General features: G+C 37.4%; 2 protein-coding genes across 2 annotated transcripts in view; both read left to right on the forward strand.

The window, feature by feature from the left end:
• LOC113157143 overlaps positions 1-7,356 on the forward strand; it is a 28,945-nt gene extending 21,589 nt beyond the window's left edge. The window contains exons 2-10 of the mRNA XM_026352436.1: positions 2,058-2,242; positions 2,407-2,547; positions 2,643-2,781; positions 3,404-3,581; positions 3,720-3,861; positions 4,124-4,267; positions 4,987-5,039; positions 6,426-6,502; positions 6,619-7,356. Coding sequence (XP_026208221.1) covers positions 2,058-2,242; positions 2,407-2,547; positions 2,643-2,781; positions 3,404-3,581; positions 3,720-3,861; positions 4,124-4,267; positions 4,987-5,039; positions 6,426-6,502; positions 6,619-6,687 — 1,128 coding nt within the window. The 3' untranslated portion in view covers positions 6,688-7,356. The remainder of the gene's footprint in view (positions 1-2,057; positions 2,243-2,406; positions 2,548-2,642; positions 2,782-3,403; positions 3,582-3,719; positions 3,862-4,123; positions 4,268-4,986; positions 5,040-6,425; positions 6,503-6,618) is intronic.
• Positions 7,357-14,352: 6,996 nt separating this feature from the next.
• On the forward strand, positions 14,353-19,361 carry LOC113157658. The gene is made up of 9 exons (XM_026353252.1): positions 14,353-14,408; positions 14,513-14,651; positions 14,782-14,959; positions 15,410-15,551; positions 15,950-16,093; positions 17,361-17,416; positions 17,947-18,021; positions 18,122-18,201; positions 18,643-19,361. Exons 3-9 carry the CDS (start codon positions 14,848-14,850, stop codon positions 18,736-18,738), a joined length of 705 nt encoding a protein of 234 aa, XP_026209037.1. The 5' UTR covers positions 14,353-14,408; positions 14,513-14,651; positions 14,782-14,847; the 3' UTR covers positions 18,739-19,361.
• Positions 19,362-23,344: the final 3,983 nt, after the last annotated feature.

Consider the following 23,344-nt stretch of genomic DNA (forward strand, 5'->3'; position numbering starts at 1 on the left):
AAAACGCTGCTGAAATTAGCTGAAGAGAAACAGGAAGTGTTTAAACAGAGCTAAACATATGAAGAAGAAGATAAAACAGCTGAATGTTAACTTAAAAAAAACTGAAATAGATTTGCTGAAGTTAATAAAACATAGGTGAATTTATCTAAAATATAAAAGTTAAAAGAAAAGTTAAAGTGTTTTGTTAAAAAGAGCTGAAAGTAGAAGAAACTGAAGCAGGTTAGCAACGAGACGCTAGCATAAACATGCTAACTACACACGCTAATTTATACATTGCCCTGATCACGTGACCCGACACAGCCGTTGCCACGGAGACTGTAGGGGAGAGGCGGGAAACTCCAACTGCCAAGATTTTCACTCGTGAAAACTGATTTGGAGCCCTTACAAACAGGCTTTTTTCAGCCAAACTACGACAGATATCGTCATAAAAAGCGACACACGTGAGAGCCAAGACTTTAATAAACCACTAGTGTGAATTTTATGTTTGAGGACTGAAAATTGTGGTCACAGGAGCGAGAGATCCAAGTGGACCGTTCAGGTTGTCAGACGGAATCTCAGACCGAATTTAACATTGGAGCTAATGGGAGAGCGGAGGGGGATTCCCGTCACTCTGAGGCTCACAGAGAAAAAACGATTTATCTCTGAGCTGAGATAAATAGCTTATCAGAATCAGGACAGGTTTATCTACGTTCCTGTGAAGAAATTATTCAGATAGAGTGAAAATTGTGGCCGTGCTGACAGTTTATTGACGATGATTTCGGTTTTAAAAAACCGGCCTCTCCACTCTAAGCTGTGACGTCATCCACTCTAGCTGCACCAACGTTCCATCATTCACTCCCATTATAAAGTCCAAAATCAGCCAAAAACATCAAGTCACAAAAACTGTAATTATGAAAAAACTATAAAAGATATTAAAAAACTGAATGGAAGATTAAAAGAGCAGAAATAGCTGAACATTTTGATACCTGAATGATTTCTGTAGCTGAAAGTATGCTGAAGTAGTTAAAGCTGAAAGAAGAAGAAGTTGAAGAGTTGCTGAAGAGACTCTCCCATAGGAATCCATTATAAAAAATAGTTATTAAAAGTTAAATATTTTAAAAAGTATAAAAGTTATAAAAATTCTGAATGGAAGCACACTTCTCCTTAAAAAGCTGAACATTTTGATACCTGAACGGTTTCTGTAGCTCAAAGTATGAAGGAGTAGTTACGCGCCGAAAAACGTACGGAAGAATAATAATAATAATAAAGATTACAATAACAATACTGTGAATGCTCAACAGCATTCACAGTGATAAAGATTAGGAAAACAATACTGTGAATGCTCAACAGCATTCACAGTGATAATATATAATATATAATAATAAAGATTACAATAACAATACTGTGAATGCTCAACAGCATTCACAGTGATAAAGATTAGGAAAACAATACTGTGAATGCTCAACAGCATTCACAGTGATAAATTCAAGAGTCTATAACCATCTATGGATGGTTCTCTCTGTATGAACAATGTGTTATTCAGTCATCTCACATTGGAAGCAGATAAACCAAAGCAAAACTAAGAATCACGTTAAGTTAACCGACCCAAATGCCTCACTATTCTGTGAAGGAACAGAGCAGGAATGTGTCTTTTGTCCAGTCAGACACCTGCCCTCCAGAAACTACATATCAGGTGTGGTTGCTGCACCTTGCAGGATACCTCAGTTAGCCAGGTAACCTCTCAAATACAGCAGCAACAACACTTCAACCTTCACTGTCAAGTTTAATTTTGAAAATTTACACTCGAAACACTTCAAACTGTAGCTAAATATTTATTTTTCTGTGCTAAACAAAATCTGTGCTTTTCACAAGGATGTTTTATGGCACAAATTGTACCACTATGCAAATAAGAACATAGTTCAACTACCAACACCCTACTGCAAAATGTAGTTCATATACAACATTAATTACTTGCAGTTCACCACCCTCCAACCCTCGTTCTCTTTCTTTATTTATTAGCATTCACTCAACCAAAAAACTGACCTTTGTCTTTAATGCCATGCTCTGTTATATTACAGGTGGTGCTTCGCTCTAAGATCGAATCCACCACTTGTACAGATTTTACATGGATTTGCCTGAGCGGTGACTGTGGGACTAACAGTGTAGTTGGGACCAGTGTTTACCTGGACAACACTGAACCGTGGTGTCAGACGGAGGAAATCATGACTCGGCTAGTTCCCAGCAATGCTCCGTTTCAATTGTTGTGAGTGCAAAAAAATAAATAAATTATCGAAAATGTTTTTAAAAATTCTCTCCAATTCATTAGCGCACATGATGTTGTGATGTGTGTGAGGTAATAATTTGCACTGGGTACAGAGTGCAGTTCAGAACAGTAATGATTGGCTTTGCTGCAAATTTCCAATGAAGGTTGGATGGTGAAAACTGGATTGATGATATCATGAATGACATCACACATTGGAGAGCTCTGACTCTGGTGGAACTGAGGAACCGATCAGACATTGGCAAAGCCAACACATCACCCCAGACCACCACACTGCCAGTTGTGAGGTGAGCCTCATCACTGTCCTTATCTTTGTTTACACTGAATATGATCCATTAATATGACTTTTACTAGGCTGACCGATGTTTCTTCTCTCTCTCAGAGTTCCTTCAAACTGTCAAAGAGATTTCAATCTGTTGGCATTTGATCCTGATGGAGACGAGGTTAAATGCAGATATGGAAACACGTTGCTATCAGAGTGTAACCCCTGCACGCCACCGTCTGTTCTCAGCCTATCATCAGTTAGTAACTATTATTAATCCTATGTCACATAATGCTCACTTTGTACAGAGACCGATGCTTGGTAAAATCCAAATCAATGTACAGTATGTGATGAGAAAGATTTACAGTATGTGGATTAAGCTCCCAGATTAAATGAAAATACTTAAAGCACTTTTAAGGTTTGTTAAAATTAGCAACCCAAGTTCTCCTGTTGCCTTGAAAAATATGAATTAGCTGAATTTGAGAAGACTAATTCAGTTAACTCAAAATACAGTCAATAAATACATCCAAGCTTCCAAGGTTTAAATGAGACAGAGACCTGCAGGCCAATGAGCTTTTTCTTCAACTTTCTGGATGAGTCATCACTGTGCTATTCAAGGGAAAATGAGAGACTTGGTCATTCCAGCAAGGGTTAAGCTTTTAATTGATGACTATCAGTGACGTCAAAGAAGCCTTAGAAATGGCTCTGTAAATGGCTTTCAGTCACCTTCTTCGTGATCTCTTCTGATATTTCCTTTGATCATAGCTTTTTGTGCTGCTTATCCACACCCTTTAACTGCAGGAAAATGTTCTCGTGTTCTCAAAACATCCAAAATGTTTTTTTATCTTCATTTCACATTCTCTTATTTTTCCTCCCTGCAGGCTTGTACTTTGTCTTTCAGCCCCACCAGCAGCATGAACGAAGGGCCATACGCCGTGCAGCTTGTGATGGAGGACTTTCCCTGGCAGACCATCACCCTGACACAAACCGATGGGGGACAGACAACAATAACTACTGACAATGCCATCAGTAAAATACCTGTGCAGTTCGTTTTGCAGGGTAAGGTTTCAGGTTTGAAAGTCTGGATTCTGTGAAGAACAGGAAGTTTTTGTTCTAAAGTAAAGCGGAGAACTGTCTCATTGGTGGCCTGACTGCTACTGCTTTTGTTAGAAAGGTTTCCTTTTCTATATATTCCAGTGGATCCTGTGGTGCCATCCTGCACAGATGGACTTTATCTGCCCAAGTTCCTGCCTCCAACACCAGACAATAGAGCTCAGCTGTACACCTCTGTCAATCACACTGTGGAAATAAATATCAAAGCAGAGGCAAATATCTCCATGTAAGTCATAAAAAAACTCACCACTTAGCAAAAGCCAAACTGTCATACCAGACTTGGCATGTTAAAATTATTTTAAGAAGAAAGGGGATGTCAGATGCCAAATAAGCAGAAAAATAAAGTTTCTAACCAACGTGACACTAGCAGTTGACATACAGTAGCATTTTATCCAGGTCATCATCTAAAATGACTTTACTCCATATGTGGGTGAGGAGATATTTAACATGCGTATTTAACTAGCCTTTCCCTTTCTGGTTTGCCACAGGATCACTGAGCTGCTGTACAGCGGGCTGTTCGACATAAAGCAGACCACACTAGCAGCAGGAGAGTACATCCTGAGCTGGACGGCGTCTCAAAGCGACGATGGAGAAACCCAGCCCATCTGTTTTGTTGTGCAGGCAGTTTCCAGGTCAGCCACTTGTTCTGTCAACATCTCTGATGAAATGTGTTCTAAGTTTCTCCCTCTCTGTCTCCCGCATGTATGCTGTAATGATCAGGTAGTATCTATCTATTAATCTTTGGCAAGAAACATGAAAGGTCAAATTAGTCAGATTAAAAAACTAAACAACATTTTGTAAACATTAATACTGACATTTATGAAGCTTGTCTGATCAATGTTGAGAAACATATCTTAATCCTGAAAACAACAAACAATGAGCATTTTGTGTTTGTTGCCCTATTTTAAAGACTAATTAGACTGATTAATGCTGGTTACCAATGAAAAGCTGCTAAAGTGCTATACTTTATTAATAATAAATAAATAATAATAATAAATAATAATAAAAAAAAGTCAGAGTCTGAGTCCATATAAAGTATACAAGGGAGAGTCAACATCTTCACTCATGACACATTAGCTCTGCTGAAAGTTTGACCCATAAAACCACTAAAATTATGAAGGGATGATAAATAGTTGTTAATTGAGACATTAACCAAATAGTGGCACTCGGAAGAAATGTTTCCCATCCATAATATCAGGATTAATTAAAGAATATTGTGTGTACCAGTGTTACTGTGTGTATTTTGATTATATTTTGTTGTTCCTTTTGAAGAAAAAGTTTTTTAATCTTGAAATGTGTAAAATATATTTATATATATTTACTAACTGGCTAAATTGATTTAATTCTGCAGTTCAGTCAAGTATCACTCCGAGCTTCGATGTGTCATTGTGATTGTTGTAAACGGTGAGTAGAGCACTGCCGGCATGTTTTACATTTGTTTACTGAGTTGATCAAATTTATGCAAAATTTAAGTTTTTATTCACTGTATTTACAGACCCAAATACAAACACTGTACCTACAACAACCACAGCTACCCCTATAACCACAGCAATCCGTACAACTACACAAACTAAAACTGCTACAAATACCCCACTAACCCCACCGACCAGCCCTACAACTACACAAACTAAAACTGCTACAAATACCCCACTAACCCCACCGACCAGCCCTACAACTACACAAACTAAAACTGCTACAAATACCCCACTAACCCCACCGACCAGCCCTACAACTACACAAACTAAAACTGCTACAAATACCCCACTAACCCCACCGACCAGCCCTACAACTACACAAACTAAAACTGCTACAAATACCCCACTAACCCCACCGACCAGCCCTACAACTACACAAACTAAAACTGCTACAAATACCCCACTAACCACACCGACCAGCCCTACAACTACACAAACTAAAACTGCTACAAATATCGCACTAACCACACCGACCAGCCCTACAACTACACAAATGAAAACTGCTACAAATACCCCACTAACCACACCGACCAGCCCTACAACTACACAAATGAAAACTGCTACAAATACCCCACTAACCACACCGACCAGCCCTACAACTACACAAATGAAAACTGCTACAAATACCCCACTAACCACACCGACCAGCCCTACAACTACACAAACTAAAACTGCTACAAATATCGCACTAACCACACCGACCAGCCCTACAACTACACAAATGAAAACTGCTACAAATACCCCACTAACCCCACCGACCAGCCCTACAACTACACAAACTAAAACTGCTACAAATATCGCACTAACCCCACCGACCAGCCCTACAACTACACAAACTAAAACTGCTACAAATACCCCACTAACCACACCGACCAGCCCTACAACTACACAAACTAAAACTGCTACAAATACCCCACTAACCACACCGACCAGCCCTACAACTACACAAACTAAAACTGCTACAAATACCCCACTAACCCCACCGACCAGCCCTACAACTACACAAACTAAAACTGCTACAAATACCCCACTAACCCCACCGACCAGCCCTACAACTACACAAACTAAAATTGCAGACACAAGACATAAAGACACAACAGCTCACCCAGGCCATGCAACCAGTGACTCAAATCAAGGTGAGTACCAGGCACATCTTCTTATAGATGTAGTGATGATAACATTGGACTCTGTGGCATTTAAATTCTGCTGTCAAAGACATAACAGCACTGAGTTGCACCTGAAGATTCTGCACTGTTTAACTTACTTACATCAAACCTCTAGCCTGTATTGTAATGTCCACTTACTTTGCTTCTAGTTGTAGCTCTGTCAGCAAAGATCTCCTCTTTGTCTCCACTGTCTGAAGAGTACATCAAGAATACCGTCATACAACAGGTCAGTCTCTTAATATAAAAAAAAAAAAAAAAATGTACAATAATGACAATCACTGTTCAGACCCATTGTAACGTAGATTACAGTGATCACAACTCACTATTTATTTCCTTCTGCAGTTGAAAGATGAGCTGGTCAGACGAGGGCTACCACCTATCAAACATCACTCTGCAGATAAAGAGAGTTGAGAGAGTGTAATTTGCAACCACAGCGGCGCCTGGTGGCTAAAATCTAATTAAACTGCATTTTTAAAGCACAGAACCAGAAATCACAAACCACCTAATGGGCCTTTACAGTGTGTACAACACGTTATCCTCTGTAGACTCTTGAACTGGATAAGGAATAAATCTAAAATAATTATGTTAAATATTACATTTAGTAAAAAACTGAAATTCTGTAGCTTTTAAGCTACAATATACAACTCATTAGAATCAAGCTGTTAGATAGCTACACATACGTTAGGCCTTGCTGTACTAGACCCAGAGACAAAAAATTGACAATTGTTGGAAAAATGCATTTTGGAATTAACAGAATTCAGAGTTAGCAAGTCATGAACTGATTTAATTGCTTTTTTGTTTGTTTTCTTCTGTTGCCATTCATTTAATGCATGTTGTTGAAATATTAGTGTTATTTTCAAATTTAAAAAGACGGTTGAAGGTTGTGTTTTCTTTGATAATTGCCACAAGAGGTAATTAACGGATGAATATTAACAGACAATAGAATAACGGCACATTGAATTTTTCCAAAATTTAACTCACATGAAGTTAATCGTTAAGTGACCTGACCCACCTAAAAAGTTGTGTTACACTGTGTACTGTGTAGATACAGGTATGTAGTGCCTCTGTGTAATAGTCATACTGTAGTAGTAAGTTCGTACTGTGAAGACCAAAACTAAAACAAACGTTCCTGTTTTTCCCTCGGTGCGCACTCACTGAGGTTGGGTTGATAGTTTTATTAGTTTTTGCATTTTGATTTAAGTGCTGTCACTAGGCTTGCTAATTTTTTTTAACTAATCAGTCAATAAAGATTCTTACTATGCCCAAAATCTCACACTCTGTTCACACCTTGGTCTTCTTAAATCAGACATATCTCAGACACAGCTGATCCACAGCTCTACATGAACTTTGTTGTCCTGACTAGTTTTTACAGCAAATTATTTTTAGTCAGGAATGGGGTGTGGTGTGGTTTCCAGGCATGAAGTTCTTGCTTGAACAGTCTTTACCACCCACTTTTGTTTGTGTGAGTACCCTTAAATGCCCTTTAGTTGTGTGAAATCTGCAGGTCAGCTTTCAGAAGCTGATGCAACCTACTGGATTTCACAACTTGACACTGTCCTCTAAAGATTCAAAGGACTGAAAGGTCAAATCTTGAGAAGATAGTAGCTGTGGTGAGAAGGACTTGACTTTTGTGGATTTTTCCATTTAAGTTGGTTCAAAGCTGATTTACATATTAGATAATGGCACCAGGTAGCATCTGTGTGTACCTGAAGTAATACGGAGATGCACTCAAATAGAGAATCTCTCTAAATTCAGTGAAACATTTGTAGTGCACAGTCAAATTACTGTGCATAACTGGAGTTATGGAGCCCTCTGTGGGTGACATGTTAGAAAACAGTCTTTAGGTGTGTCTTTGGGAGTAGAGGTGTGTGTTTGGATTTCAGCCAGCAAAAACACATATGTTTCCTTTTCAATTTCCAAGTGTAATGTACTAAATGCCACTGACATATTCTGTTTCAGCTATAATGTCCTGATCACTTTGTAGTTGGTCTGAGTCACATTATTGTTCTAAGTCTAGGTAAAACACCTGATCTTTGTGTGAACAGACAGATAAAAAAAAAAGTCACAGAGGGGGAAAGTGTGTGTTGTGACATTCATTTCCTTCAGTGTGGATACACTATGTTGCTTTTGTTGCTGCTGCTGTTGGTTTCCACACACTAAAGCTTCTCATTTCATGGGCACAGTGATGAGCTATTACCTAAAAACCACCGACACAAATGGATCTGTTAAAGTAGATTTCTTTCTAAATTGATTTATTTACTCTGGGAAACGTTATGAGAGATAAAATGAGAGATTTCAGCTTTTGATTTTTAATTGGTATGAAACTTTTCTTTTAAAACATATGTTATTGTGTGTGGATTGATTTTGAAATACTTTTTTCTCCACTCTATTCTTCACCAACTGCTGAGTGAATGATCTGACTCTTTAGCTGCTAAATGTTCCACAGGTTAGAGACAAATGAAAGAGAAAAACTAACATCAAGTGTCTTAATAATGTTTTTAAATGTCTGTTTTTGCTGGCTGATGAACCTTATCTAATGATGTATTTCCATGTATTTAAATGCAGATGTAATGTCAGTCATTGTTCCTACCGAAACACTACCCATTTAAGCTTTGTGATTTAACCTCCTTACTCTAATTTTGCAGGTGGTCCTTTGATATAAGTTGGGCTATCACTCCTCTTGCTCGTCCACTAACAGGTGGGCCTGCCTCAGTGGGAACTGTGGGACTGTGATCTCATTGCAGAACACTGTTGTTGACAGTGAAAGCAGAGGAGACTGGTGTCAGTGGGAGGAAATCTCAACTCCGCTGGTTCCCAGCAATGCATCGTTTCAGCCACTGTGAGTGCAACATGGTGTTACAAAAATATACACTGACTGTTTCACTGAAGGTCAACAATGTCTCACTGAAGTCACTGACTTCTTTCAAAGTTTATAGAGGAACCAAACCTCCTCAGTCTTTGCTTAGCAAGAGTATTTAAAATGAATGAAATCACATTGTGGTGTCACTTGAATACACCATCAACTGAACTGACACAATTTATTTCTTATGTGTATTCTCTCTCTGTCTCATGAATACCCTCAGAGCCAACACATCACCACTGATGACAATCCTGATTTTCACGCTGAAGTGAATATTGTTTTTTCAAGTTCAAACTTATGAAGTTTCTAATCACACAAACTGTGGTGGCCACATATATAATTTTCTTTCTCTCCCTCATAGAATTCCTTGAAATTTGTCAGAGAGATTTCAATCTGTTGGCGTTTGACCCTGATGGAGACAATGTTCAGTGCAGATATGGAAACAAGTCACTGTCAGAGTGTAACCCCTGCACACCACCGCCTGTGCTCAACCTTTTATCAGTGAGTAACTTAAGTGTAAAGTTACTCCCATATAGATGATGTCTTTTAGCAAATTGGGCAGATACACCGGTGCTTCAATATTAAAAAATAAAAGCTGACTAAAACTTCAGACTTTTTTTTGTTTTACAGACTTTGTCATTCAGTCCCACCAGCAGCTGTATGCTGTGCAGCTGGTGATGGAGGACTTTCCTACAGTGTTACAAACTGGACTGACGGGGACCAAACAGATACGAACAACAGGATATTTATTAACAAAAGGGCAGGGGACACAAGGAACTAACAAACACCAACAAAGTATCAACTTAAAGAGACCCGAAAACCATAACCTGACATACAAAGTGACAACTGAAAACTCATAACTGCATTTAGCGTAAAACTAGTTTAAATTTTTCATATTGTGACGAGCCTCTGAGTGAACAACTCTTTTTATTTTTATAATCAAAGAACAGACAGTGACAGCAGGTCTTATTGTAGTATTCAGTCACCCCGGAATCACTGAAACTCCCGCCTCTTTCTCCCGGGTCCCCTCATTCCTCTCCCCCCGGAAGTACACCTAACGTCCCTCAACTATGTACACTACAAAATAAAAGCACCAATCAAAAGAACCACACAACACATAACAGCAGCAACTGGAACAGCAGCATCAAACAATGCGCCCCACCTCTGGGTCGCTACAATATAATTATCAGGAAATCTGCCCAAAAAGTTAAATTACAAACATTTAGTAGTAGAAGTTTTAAATTTAAAATTTATTTCAACTAACTCACTTGCCACAATATCCATAATAAGAAAACAATCACATTTATTAGTGATTACCCAATAATTAGCGACTGAGTGTGCGTTAGAAATTTACCCAAAACAATTAGTAAGTGGGCTTATGAAAAAAGAATCTTATTTCAATTTCACACTAACTTCAAATTTTTTGATACTGTACCAATTATACACTAATCATGGCAGTTCCTGTACAATTACATAGCAAATTTTCATCAAAGATGTACAGTAAAAAATTTCTTTACATTGCAAGAGAAAAATACAGGCTGCAAAATGGCCATGTGCTTATTACCTCACACCAAACTTTTGGAGAACATTTTCAGGTTATAGGCACAAAACACAAAGCACTGCACTTATAAAGTCAGCAGCTGTGGTCTGACAGCCCTGTGGCACCTCTCACTTCACTGATGGTGTGTAGTAGCACGTAATAGTATTTTAGTCAATTTAAAACTTTTTTTATACTAAATGTTTGTAATTTAACTTCAATTATGGTTAAATTTTAACCTAGTTTTAAAATAAATATAGTTATTTAATTTTAATTGTGTTATTATTTATCAATTATAATGCCGTAATTTACCAGGTTACCGAAAACACTATATACTGTAAGTCCAGGTGTGACTTTAAGAGTATAAAGACAAAAAAGCTATATAAAAAAAGACTAATATGTTGAAATACTTTACAAATACAGTTCTACAGTAAAGTATCACTCAGAGCTTTGTTGTGTCATCGTGACTGTTGGAAATGGTGAGTAAAGCTTTCCTACACTGATAAAGTTAACAACAAGCACAAAAACTATGTCTACAACCACCGTTATAGGGATAACTCGGTGTAATCTAACTACCAGTACACAGGATGCAACAAACCACGAATGCAACACCACAACGCAAAACAACCATGTGTAACAATTCAAGTTAAGAGAACCCGATTAAAGTGCCAGACACAGTTAAGTAAAAAAGGAGTTTATTGTAACCAAGTCTACAGGGACAAGATGGCAGAGTTCAGGGTCCGTGGTTTAGAAGTATCAAACAAAACAGAAGGGCTCTGATCAAATAGGGAAAAACAAGCATAAATACAAAGTTCCAAAATGAGTAATAAAACTAGAATCAAAGATTATAACTGAGGACATGGTGTAAACCAGAACAGCAACAACACAAAATCACTGCAAAACTAGCAACAAAAACTCACAAGACAGGGGTAATAAATGACCATAATCCACAGGCAGGGTCCAGCACTCCAGTCCAGGTCCAGCAGCCAGGTGAACAGGGTTGTCCAAGAATGTCGTGAGAATCAATACTTTTGTCAAGGCACAGATCCAAAACACCAGAGGCTTTCACCGAGGTTGGGTCTTACATCTGTTAATATGAAAACTACACAAACAAAGTCATTCTCTCCAGTTCCTTTGGTAACAACTACACCACTAACAACAACTAAAATCAACAACCACCAATGTTTCAAGTACAATATCAGACATGACCATAGTGACGACAGCAACACTGCATCAACACTAATCACTAACACCATTACACAAACAACAGCTACAAGTAACATTCGATCAACTACAGCCACTGTTCTTTCAATGATTACAGCACCTACAACAAGTCCACCACCAGTAGTCACGCCTACAGTTGACACAACATCTGCAGTAGAACAACTGAGACGAGGTGAGTTTTACTAATGGTGACGTTTTACTCTATGTAGTTTGTTGATGTTCATACAGTAGTAAAGTTCATAAATGAGTGAGTTGAGACACTTTGCCTCCGGTTGTTATAGGTATGAGAATAAAGATCCAACATCCTAAAAATCCTAAAAGGATTTTTTAAAGTTAATTTTAGGAGTTTTTTTATAATCTAGTGGTTTTAGTTTTTGAAACTATTTATTTGATCATCTATGAGTCACACTGCTGCATTTAGTTTTAATGTTCAAAGTGGTTTTGAAGTTTTTAAATTTACCTTGTGATATCGCTTGATTTAATATCAGACATCATTTAGTGTATTTTAGTGTTTCTTACGTCAATTCTCAGGAACAGAAACTGCTCCTAACAAAGCTTTTATTTGCACCTGTGGGAGATTTGTGCATTATGAATTTAAATTCTGGCAGCTGCACCTTCTCCACACCCTGCTTTAGAAATATTTCCCACATGCTTCACACATGTCTCCTTTTCTGGACTGTAATGTGATGGATTTTGCCTCTGGGCACAGTTGAGGTTTCCTGGCATCTAAGTATTTAAGGCGTGGACACAGTAATTTAATTAGTCCCTGTAATATCCCGTCTATACAATATTCCCCTAAAATGAAAAAGAATTAAAGATTACAAAGTTAAAATTACAAAAATGGTCCTATTTTTTTATTTGCTGGTCTCATGATTTTATGTTTTACATTATTTTAGCTTATGTCATACTTTTGGTATATTGTGTTGAGTTTTGCGCTGTGTGTGCACTAAGGCAGAGAATACTAAGTAAGTTTGTTTGAAGTTTGTTTCAGTGGCAGTAAATTACAATGTTTTAGATGACTGAGCTGCTTGGTGACTAAGGTGATCTAACTCATCTTGACAGCTGTAAGAATTTGATGAACTGTGAAAGCTGTTCATTATTATATTATATACAAGAACTATTTCCTCATACCACTGTAGATCACTTCCTCATTCATAGATCATTTTCAGTCTAATAAAACAGCTACAGTCATATAAATAGATAAGGAGACAGTGATCGGCTGTCTTTCTGTGAAGCGACTATCACATTCACTATGACACTCTCACTGCTGCTGCTGCTGGTCTTCAGCTCTGAAGCTTCTCATTTCATGGGCACAGTGATGACCTACTACCCAAAAGGCACTAACACAGATAGATCTGTCACAGTATGTTGCCTCATTTTCTATACTAATTCATTTATATCGGGAAAGCAAGCATAATTGTTTTAGCACTGATCTTGCCACACAGCACGTTAAGTTAAGAAACCTACAACAGAATAATTTAAGTCTAAGGCTTTGAGATCAGATTCATTCTTTTATACAGTTGTGTGGGTTGAACATTTTTGTGTCTGGTCGTTACAGAGGTTTTAACTGTAAACAACTGCAGAAAATGTTTTTCCTACTAAGTAAAGAATGAACTATGTTTATGCACTTTTCAACCCCTTTCAAACTGTAATATTGTTTTTCCACTGTCATTTACAGTATAGCACATGGTTCTAAACCATTCCCATTATGTTTTTTAAACAGGTGAAAGGCAGATAATACAATAACTTTCATTTAATAATAAGAAATAAGGGAAATCTTTCCATTTTTAACATCAAAATGTAAAAGTCTTTAGAAAATTCATAGTTGTTGATCTTACCAATATAGTTTGTTGATCTCAAATGAATGAGAAATGCAGATGAGCTAAAGAGCATGTCAATTGAACATTTAAATCCTATGCCACACTGTATAATTAGTTTGTCTTCAAAGAAGCATTTTCCCCCATGTTCATACAATAGTAAACTATTCTTCAACGTTTCACTCTAATTCTGCAGGTGGTCCTTCGATATAAGTTGGGCTATGAGTCCTTTTGCTCGATCTACTCTGACACGTGGGGCTGCCTCAATGGAGACTGTGGGACTGAGGTTTTATTTCAAGAAAATATCCTTGACAATGAAACCACTGATGACTGGTGTCAGAAGGAAGGTATCTCAACTCGTCTGGTTCCCAACAATACTCAGTTTCAGTCGCTGTGAGTGCAACATGACAATGCACAAAATGACACAGTCTGTTGTTTCACTAAACACCAATAATGTCTTTTTAAACAGTCACTGAAGAGTGACACATCAAAACCTCCATATTTGCCATCATGAAATTGATTTAAATGAATTACATAACATCTATATCCATTGAAGGTTAAATGGTGCCAGTTGGGTGACCACGATCAACAACATTGGAAGTTGGAGAGCTGTGACTCTGGTTGATCTGAGGATCCGATCAGACACCAGCAAAGCCAACACATCACCACAGACGACCATCCTGCCACTTGTAAGGTGAGCCTCTTCCATCTTTGTGTTGCTGAGTCACCTTTTTATATCAACAAATAATTAGCACAGTGCCTCACACTTTGCTGACTCATTCTCTCTCTGTCTCTCAGAGTTCCTTCAAATTGTCAGAGAGATTTCAATCTGTTGGCGTTCGACCCTGATGGAGACAATGTTCAATGCAGATATGGAACCACGTCACTGTCAGAGTGTAACCCCTGCACACCACCGTCTGTTCTCAACCTTTCATCTGTGCGTGACCAAAGGACAAGTTACTATTATTTATTTCTTTAGGTTTATGTCTTTTAAAAAATTGGACAGTTCCACTGCTGTTTGAAGATGAACACAACTCAGATTAACCTCTTCTCCTTGTCTTTCACAGTCTTGTACTTTGTCGTTCAGTCCCACCAGCAGCAGTAATGAGGGTGTGTATGCTGTACAGCTGGTGATGGAGGACTTTCCTACACACACTATCACCCTGACTCAAACCAACGGTTCACAGGAAGTTAAAACTAACAGTGATGCTCTCAGCAAAATACCAGTTCAGTTTGCTTTCAGTGGTAAGACTTTACCTTTTTATACTCTGGACTCATTAAATGAGCTGTTCTATTGAATGAAAACTCATTTTCAGTGAACCAAATTTGAGGTTTAAGTAAAATATACGAGTCCCCTACTTTGTTTTCTAACAATAAACCTGCTGGACATTTAAACAGCAACGTGAATTTCTCTCTGCTGACAAGACCTATGTAGAAGTTGTCCAACAATGTGTCAGACAATGTCTGGGTTTCAAGTGTTCTCGAGTTCTACTTTATATTTTGTTTTTATTCTTCACTTGTCTGTTTCTGCCTCTTAAGTCTACAAGCACAGTACTGAAAACATTTTCTAGCTGGTGATTAATTCAGTAGGGTCAAACATAAAACATGTGCTAACCCACTTTAACTGCTGAGATCTTGCAGTGGGCCAACTGATGAACAAACCCAGTGTCAATTTGTTTGTTGTTGTTGCTCCAGTGGATCCTGAGGTGCCGTCCTGCACAGAGGGACTTTATCTGCCCAAGTTCCTGCCTCCAACCCCAGACAACAGAGCTCAGCTGTACACTCCTGTCAATCACTCTCTGGAAATCCTCATCAAAGCAGAGACAAAGAACACAACGTAAGTCAAAGAAAAAAACAAATAGGATTTAAATATTCAAATATTACGGGTTAATCAGGGCCTTCACAACTTTCCCTCTGAAAAGAACGTTCATCAAATACACAGTCACTTGTTGTCTTTGCACAAGGAATCTGCTCTATACAGTATCTCCAGCAATGACACCAAACAGGTTTAAGAGGTGTAAACTAACTGTGAACTAACTTCATACTGTTGTGTTGTATGGAGATACTCGATCCAAACAGGTGACAGACTCAGGTGATAAGTGGCAGTTATTGGTAGTACTACTGTGTCTGATAGTGTTTCAGTCGATTCCTCACTGAAATCTGCTCTAATACTCTACTGATTGGTAGATGGGGAAGTTTTGAACATGTCACCTTTTCCTCTTCTGTTTTCCGTAGGATCTCAGAGCTGCTGTTCAGTGGGCCATACAACGTGACATACACAACACTAGCAGCAGGACAGTACATCCTGAACTGGACGCCATCTCAAAACGAGGATGGAGAAAGTCACCCCATCTGCTTTGTTGTCCAGGCAATTTCCAGGTCAGTGTCCTGTGTCCCTTGAATATTACCTTATGCTGTTGGAACTTCACCATATTCATCAAATTGTTATATTACATTTAATGATTAATGATAAGAGGTTAAAACCACATCGCATGTTATTTTGGAATCAACAATTAAAACTGCTATTGATGTAATTTATCAATTGATTTTTGGAGGTGGAACAGACCTTCAACAACAGACCTGATTAGATGACACCCTGTTCAAAAATACAGTAACCTTATTAATCACAGCTCTCTAACTACTTCATAATTTTTAAGTAATGGTTTCACAATTTAAGTGAATTATCTGCATTTAGCATAGAACTAGAACAAATTTTCACATAATTATCAGGTAATCTGCCCAAAAAGTTAAATTACAAACATTTAATATTAAAAAGTTTAAAATTCAAATTTAATTTTAACTAACAGACTTGATAAAATATTCAAAATAGGAAAACAATCACATTTACTAGTAATTACCCAATAATTAGCAACTGAGTTGAATTACCTGAAACAATTAATAAGTGGACTTCTCGAAAGAAATCTTATTTCCATTTCACACTAACTACAAGTTTTCTCATAGTGTACTAATTATACACTAATCATGGCAGTTACTGTACAATTACACAGCAATTTTCACCAAACATTTACAGTAAAAACATTCTTTACATTGTAATAGAAACAATTCAGGCTTCAAAATGTGCTTCTTACCTCACACCAAGGTTTTGAAGAATATTTTCAGGTTATAGGTACAAAACACAAAGCACTGCAAAGTGCTCACCAGCTGTGGTCGGACAGCCCTCACTTCACTGATGACGTGTAGTAGCACGTAATACTACTTATGACGAAAGTATTGCGTGGTTTAGTAATCATTAAGCTGAAATATAAATGTTTACAAAACAATTACATTTATTTTTCCATACTTCCACTTGGGTTACTTATCATTTCAAACATTGTTTGAATGCAATACTACACAAATTTCTAGGTAATTACATCAACATTTAAAACATTTCATTTTCAAACTAAATGTTTGTACTTTAACTTCATTTATGGTCAAATTTTAACCTAGTTTTACAATAGATTGAATTATTTCATTTAAATTGTAGAACAATTACTAAGCTATTATTTAGTATTTAGACAGCTATAATTTACTACGTTACCGGCAACACTATATACAGTAAGTCCAGGTGTGTAAGAGTATAATGAAAAGAGTATAATGAAAAAAAGGCTATATAAGAAAAGACTAATATGTTAAATTACTTGTACAGTTCTACAGTAAAGTATCACTCAGAGCTTCGATGTGTCATCGTGACTGTTGGAAATGGTGAGTAAAGCTTTCCTACACTGATGAAGTTAACAACAAGCACACCAACTACGTCTACAACCAATCAAAGATTATAACTGAGGACATGGTGTAAATCAGAACAGCAACAACAAGAAATAACTGAAAAACTAGCAGACAAAAAAGTCACAAGACAGGGGGAATAAATGACCATAATCCACAGGCAGGGTCCAGCACTCCAGTCCAGGTCCAGTAGCCAGGTGAACAAGTCCTATTTTTTAAGAATCAACTACTGTCAAAGCACAGATCCAAAACACGAGAGGTTTTCACCGAGGTTGGGTCTTACACCTGTTAATATGAAAACTACACAAAACACAGTCATTCTCTCCAGTTCCTTTGGCAACAACTACATCACTAACAACAACTAAAATCAACAACCATCATGTTTCAAGTACAATATCAGACATGACCACAGCGACACTGCATCAACACTAATCACTAACACCATTACACAAACAACAGCTACAGGGACATTCGATCAACTACAACCACTGTTCTTTCAATGATTACAGCATCTACAACAAGTTCACCACCAGTAGTCACGCCTACAATTGACACAACATCTGCAGTAGAACAACTGAGACGAGGTGAGTTTTACTAACGGTGACGTTTTATTCTATTTAGTTTGTTGATGTTCATACAGTAGTAAAGTTCATAAATGAGTGAGTTGAGACACTTTGCCTCCAGTTGTTGTAGGTATGATGATAAAGATCTCCTCTTCATCTCCACTGTCTGAGGACTACATCAGGAATACCATCATGCAACAGGTGGGTCTCCTCTCATCTAGTGGCAAACCCCATCAGTGCACCACATAACTGGGGCTGGGGCCGTTTAATTACACCTTGACTGAGTTGGAATCTGTAATAGATAAATGTTAACACCACCTTGTGGTTTAATGTGATGGAGACATGGGTGGTGACCTGGCAGTGACTATATGGTTTCACATGCAACAGACTGTCATGGACTATGTGTTCTGCTGATCATGGCCAACATTAAATTGGTATCTTGGTGATCCCCTGTCCACCACAACATTAAAACCACCAGGTGATGTTTAGATCAAATGCAAATGTTTTGCATTTGAAAGTCAAACTCATGTGGCCTCCGCCTCCAACAAACACCGCTGATTCAGAAATTCTGTAATAAAAATCAGTGTATTATGTTGTATCCACTGATCCTATCTCATCACCAATTTTTGTTTCCTTGTCCAGCTTAAAGATGAACTAATCAGACGAGGGCTGACCAGTTCATCATATATCACCCTACTTGTGAGCAGTGAAACTAACACATCGACACCTGGTGGCTGATTTTGATAATGTATTTACCCCTAAGAGGATTGTTTAATTTTAGGAGGTTTTTATAATCCAGTGGTTTTAGTTTTTGAAACTTTTATTTCTTCATCAATGAGTCATACTGCTCCATTTAGTTTAAATATTCAAGTTGATTTTGAAGTTTTTTAAATTATCTTGTAATATTGCTTGATTTCATATCTCTTTGCAATTCTAATATATGAGCTCAGAATCTAAAACATTAATTATAATAATATTCTGTGTTAATATTTCCTGCCCACTCAGTTATTAACTCAGCAGTGTTACTGTACAATGAACATAATTTGATGAACATTATAATGTTTGCTGTTCATTTTGAGTCAATCTTTAAAAAGATCTGATGCTATTAAAATGTAATTTGTTGTTTTTGGCTGTATTCATTTTTATGTAATAAAAAAATACAATAATAATAAACTAAAGCAGAAATAATTTAGTGCCTTTTTGGCTTCTTATGTCAATTCTCAGGAACAGAAACTGCTCCTAACAAAGCTTTTGTTTGCACCTGTGGGAGGTTTGTGCATCAATTATGAATTTTAATTCTGGCAGCTGCACCTTCTCCACACCGTGCTGATTTGATCATTATTCAAAGAGAACTTTCCACATACCACTGTAGATTACTTCCTCATTCATAGACATTTTCAGTCTAATATAACAGCTATACCCATATAAATAGAGAAGGAGACAGTCATAAAGCTCCCCATTACAGGGTATTGTGTTGCATGCGGGTCAGCCCACCCCCACTCTCCCCCAGCGGCAGATGCAGTTTTCAACTCACTCACTACCTCACACCCTGTAAAGCCCCATAATTCCACCAGAATAGTCTTCTGGAAATGAGTAGCTTACATAAGTAAACAGATGGATAATAATAATTTTCGCTGAAGTGATGTGCATATATAACTGATAATCAACTAGATGTTAAACTAACAGGATTGCTCACAACTCCTGTTTTCAAAACATGCCAAATTTACAGCATCTGGTACCAAAATAATGTAAATAAAACTGTTAATCTGACACTATGTCCAGTTCTGATATAGTTCTATATAGTGTTCTGTGGTCCAAGCCCCCATGGCAAAGTCCTGCACTGGTCTAGTTTCTCAAACCCGTATCTGCTTTGCATCCGCAACTTCTCATCTCTTTAGTCTGGTGGCCTAGTTAAACACCTACAGTGTTAACATCAGCTGGTGGTTTAAGGTTGTGGTAGGCAGGGGCCTCACAAACAGCAGACTCTGATCCACAAGCTGTGATTTCTTTCTTCTGCTGATTCCTCTCCATCACAATATTAAAACCACCAGGTGTTGTTATTGTGTCTGATAGGTGTAGTCACTCACTTTAAAGCTGTTACAGATCGTAGATTGTATAAAGGCTTTGTGAAGCTTGCAGAATGACTTGTCCCATTCAAAACATGCCAAAGGACACAATTGCAATCTCTATAGGCAGTTGTTACCTCGATTAGGGTACAGAATTATAGTTACTGTGATAAAATTAAGTTTATAGAAGAATATTTATGTATTTAATCTTTAGCTGCTCAAAAATACACAAGATATATGATTTTTAAAATCCATTACAGGCTATTTTTGCAGGTTATCTGTTACAGATACAAAGAAAGACAATATAGAAATACTGCACTTCTTTATCCTACATAAGAAATCTGGTCAGCTGTAAACAAACATGGTAAAAACTAAAGTCTGATGAAGCACACACTGTTGGAATAACAGAAGACAGAGCAAAACACTTTAAAAAGCCACAGTACATTCTACACAATAAAGTGTTGTCATGTAGTTTAATCCAATAGATGGTGTGTGAAGCTGTTTCATATGATCACATCAGTAGGCCTAATCAAATAAACAAACTCACATGATCATATGAGTTGATTTGTATATTTGATTGCTGATTTCTAACAAAACATGAAAGCACATTAATGGTATACGCACCTGTTAACCTTTTTTTTGTTATTCTGACACTCCCTGTCAATCTTTAATATGATCCGTTGCAAGTAAAATATGACTTTGCTGTTTGTTTCTGTAATAATTGATCATGCAGCTTATTACTACTACTAATAGTAATAATAATGAAAAACTGAAGCAGACACCATTTAATAACTGACTTTCAATGAATTTCATCTTAAGGTTGATTAGTGGTAGTTGGGTGAATAAGTTGGAGAGCTGTGACTCTGGTTAAACTGAGGAATCGATCAGACAGCAGCAAAGCCTACACATCGCCACAGACGACCATCCTGCCGCTTGTAAGGTGAGCCTCTTCCCTCTTTGTGTTCCTGAGTCTTAGTACTAATTTTTATATCAATAAATAATTAGCACAGTGCCTCACATGCTGTTAGTATTATCTGTGGCAATTAAAATATAACTTTGCTGTTTGCTTTTTTGTTTCTGTAATAATTGATTATGTAGCTTATTATTTTGAAAAATAGGTTCAGAAATAAAATTTCAATTGCATCGTTTTTTTCATTCCTACAGAGAAATTAAAACAAAGGGTTAAATTTAATGATTAATGATGAGAGGTTAAAACCACAGCACAGTTGTTATTTTTGAATCAATAATTAAAACTCCCATTAAAGTAATTTTATCATTGATTGTTTTTGTATGTTTGTACACCAAACATGTACAGTAGGAAATTTCTTTACAGTGCAATTGACAAAACACAGGCTGCACAATGGCCATGTGCTTCTTCACAGAAATGTCTATCAGTCAATGTATCTATCTATCACCTAACGTTTACCTTTTTTGTGTTCTGCAAAGAAACACTACTATATATGTTTTAAATGTCTGCAGTTTAATCATATGTGACAAGCACAGCAGTGTTTCCAGAGATTTTGAAGAACATTTTCAGGTTATAGGCACAAAACACACAGCACTGCAGAGTGGTCATCAGCTGTGGTCGGACAACCCTGTGGCACCTCTCACTTTCCTGATAATGAGTAGTAGCACGTAGTATTACTTATTACAAACGTATTACATGGTTTATAACCTTTGGGCAAATTTGTAAACATGTTTTACACTAAATGCAGTTATTTCATTTCAATTGTGAAACGAATATTAAGTTATTATTTAGTAATTAGACAGCTATAATTTACTAGGTTAATTAAAACACTATATACAGTAAGTCCATATGTGACTTTTTGCGTATAATGAAAAAAGAGATATATAATAAAAAGAATAATGTATTAAATTACATGTACAGTTCTACAATCAAGTATCACTCAGAGCTTTGTTGTGTCATCGTGACTGTTGGAAATGGTGAGTAAAGCTTTCCTACACTGATGAAGTTAACAACAAGCACACAAAATGCAACTACAACCACCGCTACAGTTGTAACTCTATATAAATCAACTACTACCACTACACAAACAACCATTATCTCACAAATAACTATAGATACCCCGAATGCAGCGACACCACCAACCACAACAACCATGTGTAACAATTCGAGGACCTGATTAAAGTGACAGACACAATTAAGTAAGAAAGGAGTTTATTGTAACCAAGTCTAAAGCGACAAGATAGCTGGTGATAGGTTGACAGTAACTGCATGGTAGGGTTCAGGGTTAAAAATTTTCAAACAAAACAGAAGGGCTCTGATCAAAAAGGGAAAAACAAGCATGGATACAAAGCTGCAAACAAAATCGAAAATGTAAAAAAACTAGAATCAAACATTATAACTGAGCAGCACCTACATCAAGTTCACCACCAGTAGTCACGCCTACAGTTGACACAACATCTGCAGTAGAACAACTGAGACGAGGTGAGCTTTACTAATGGTGACGTTTTACTCTATGTAGTTTGTTGATGTTCATACAGTAGTAAAGTTCATAAATGAGTGAGTTGAGACACTTTGCCTCCAGTTGTTGTAGGTATGATGATAAAGATCTCCTCTTCATCTCCACTGTCTGAGGACTACATCAGGAATACCACAACAGGTGGGTCTCCACTCATCTAGTGACAAAACCCTTCAGCGCACCACATCACTGGGACTGGGGCCGTTTAATTACACCTTAGCTGAGTTGGTATCTGTAATAGATAATTAATGTGATGGAGATATGGGTGGTGACCTGGCAGTGACTATATGGTTTCACATGCAACAGATTTTCATGCACTATGTGTTCTGCTGATCATGGCCAGCATTAAACTGGTATCTTGGTGATCCCCTGTCCACCACAACATTAAAACCACCAGGTGATGTTTAGATCAAATGCAAATGTTTTGCATTTGAAAGTCAAACTCATGTGGCCTCCGCCTCCCACAAACACTGCTGATTCAGAAATTCTGTAATAACAATCAGTGTATTATGATGTATCCACTGATCCTATCTCAACACCAATTTTTTCCTTGTCCAGCTTAAAGATGAACTAGTCAGATGAGGGCTACCATCATCTATCACCCTGCGCCTTGTGAGCAGTGAAACAACCACAGCGAGGCTGATTTTGATAATGTATTTAACCCCTAACCCCTATTGCTTCTTACATCAATTCTCAGGAACAGAAACTGCTGCCAACGAAGCTTTTGTTTGCACCTGTGGAAAGTTTGTGCATAAATTATGAATTTTAAGTCTGGTAGCTGCACTTCCTCCACAC

This window comes from Anabas testudineus, chromosome 18 (genome assembly GCF_900324465.2).
Source record: "Anabas testudineus chromosome 18, fAnaTes1.2, whole genome shotgun sequence".
Classification (NCBI taxonomy): domain Eukaryota; kingdom Metazoa; phylum Chordata; class Actinopteri; order Anabantiformes; family Anabantidae; genus Anabas; species Anabas testudineus.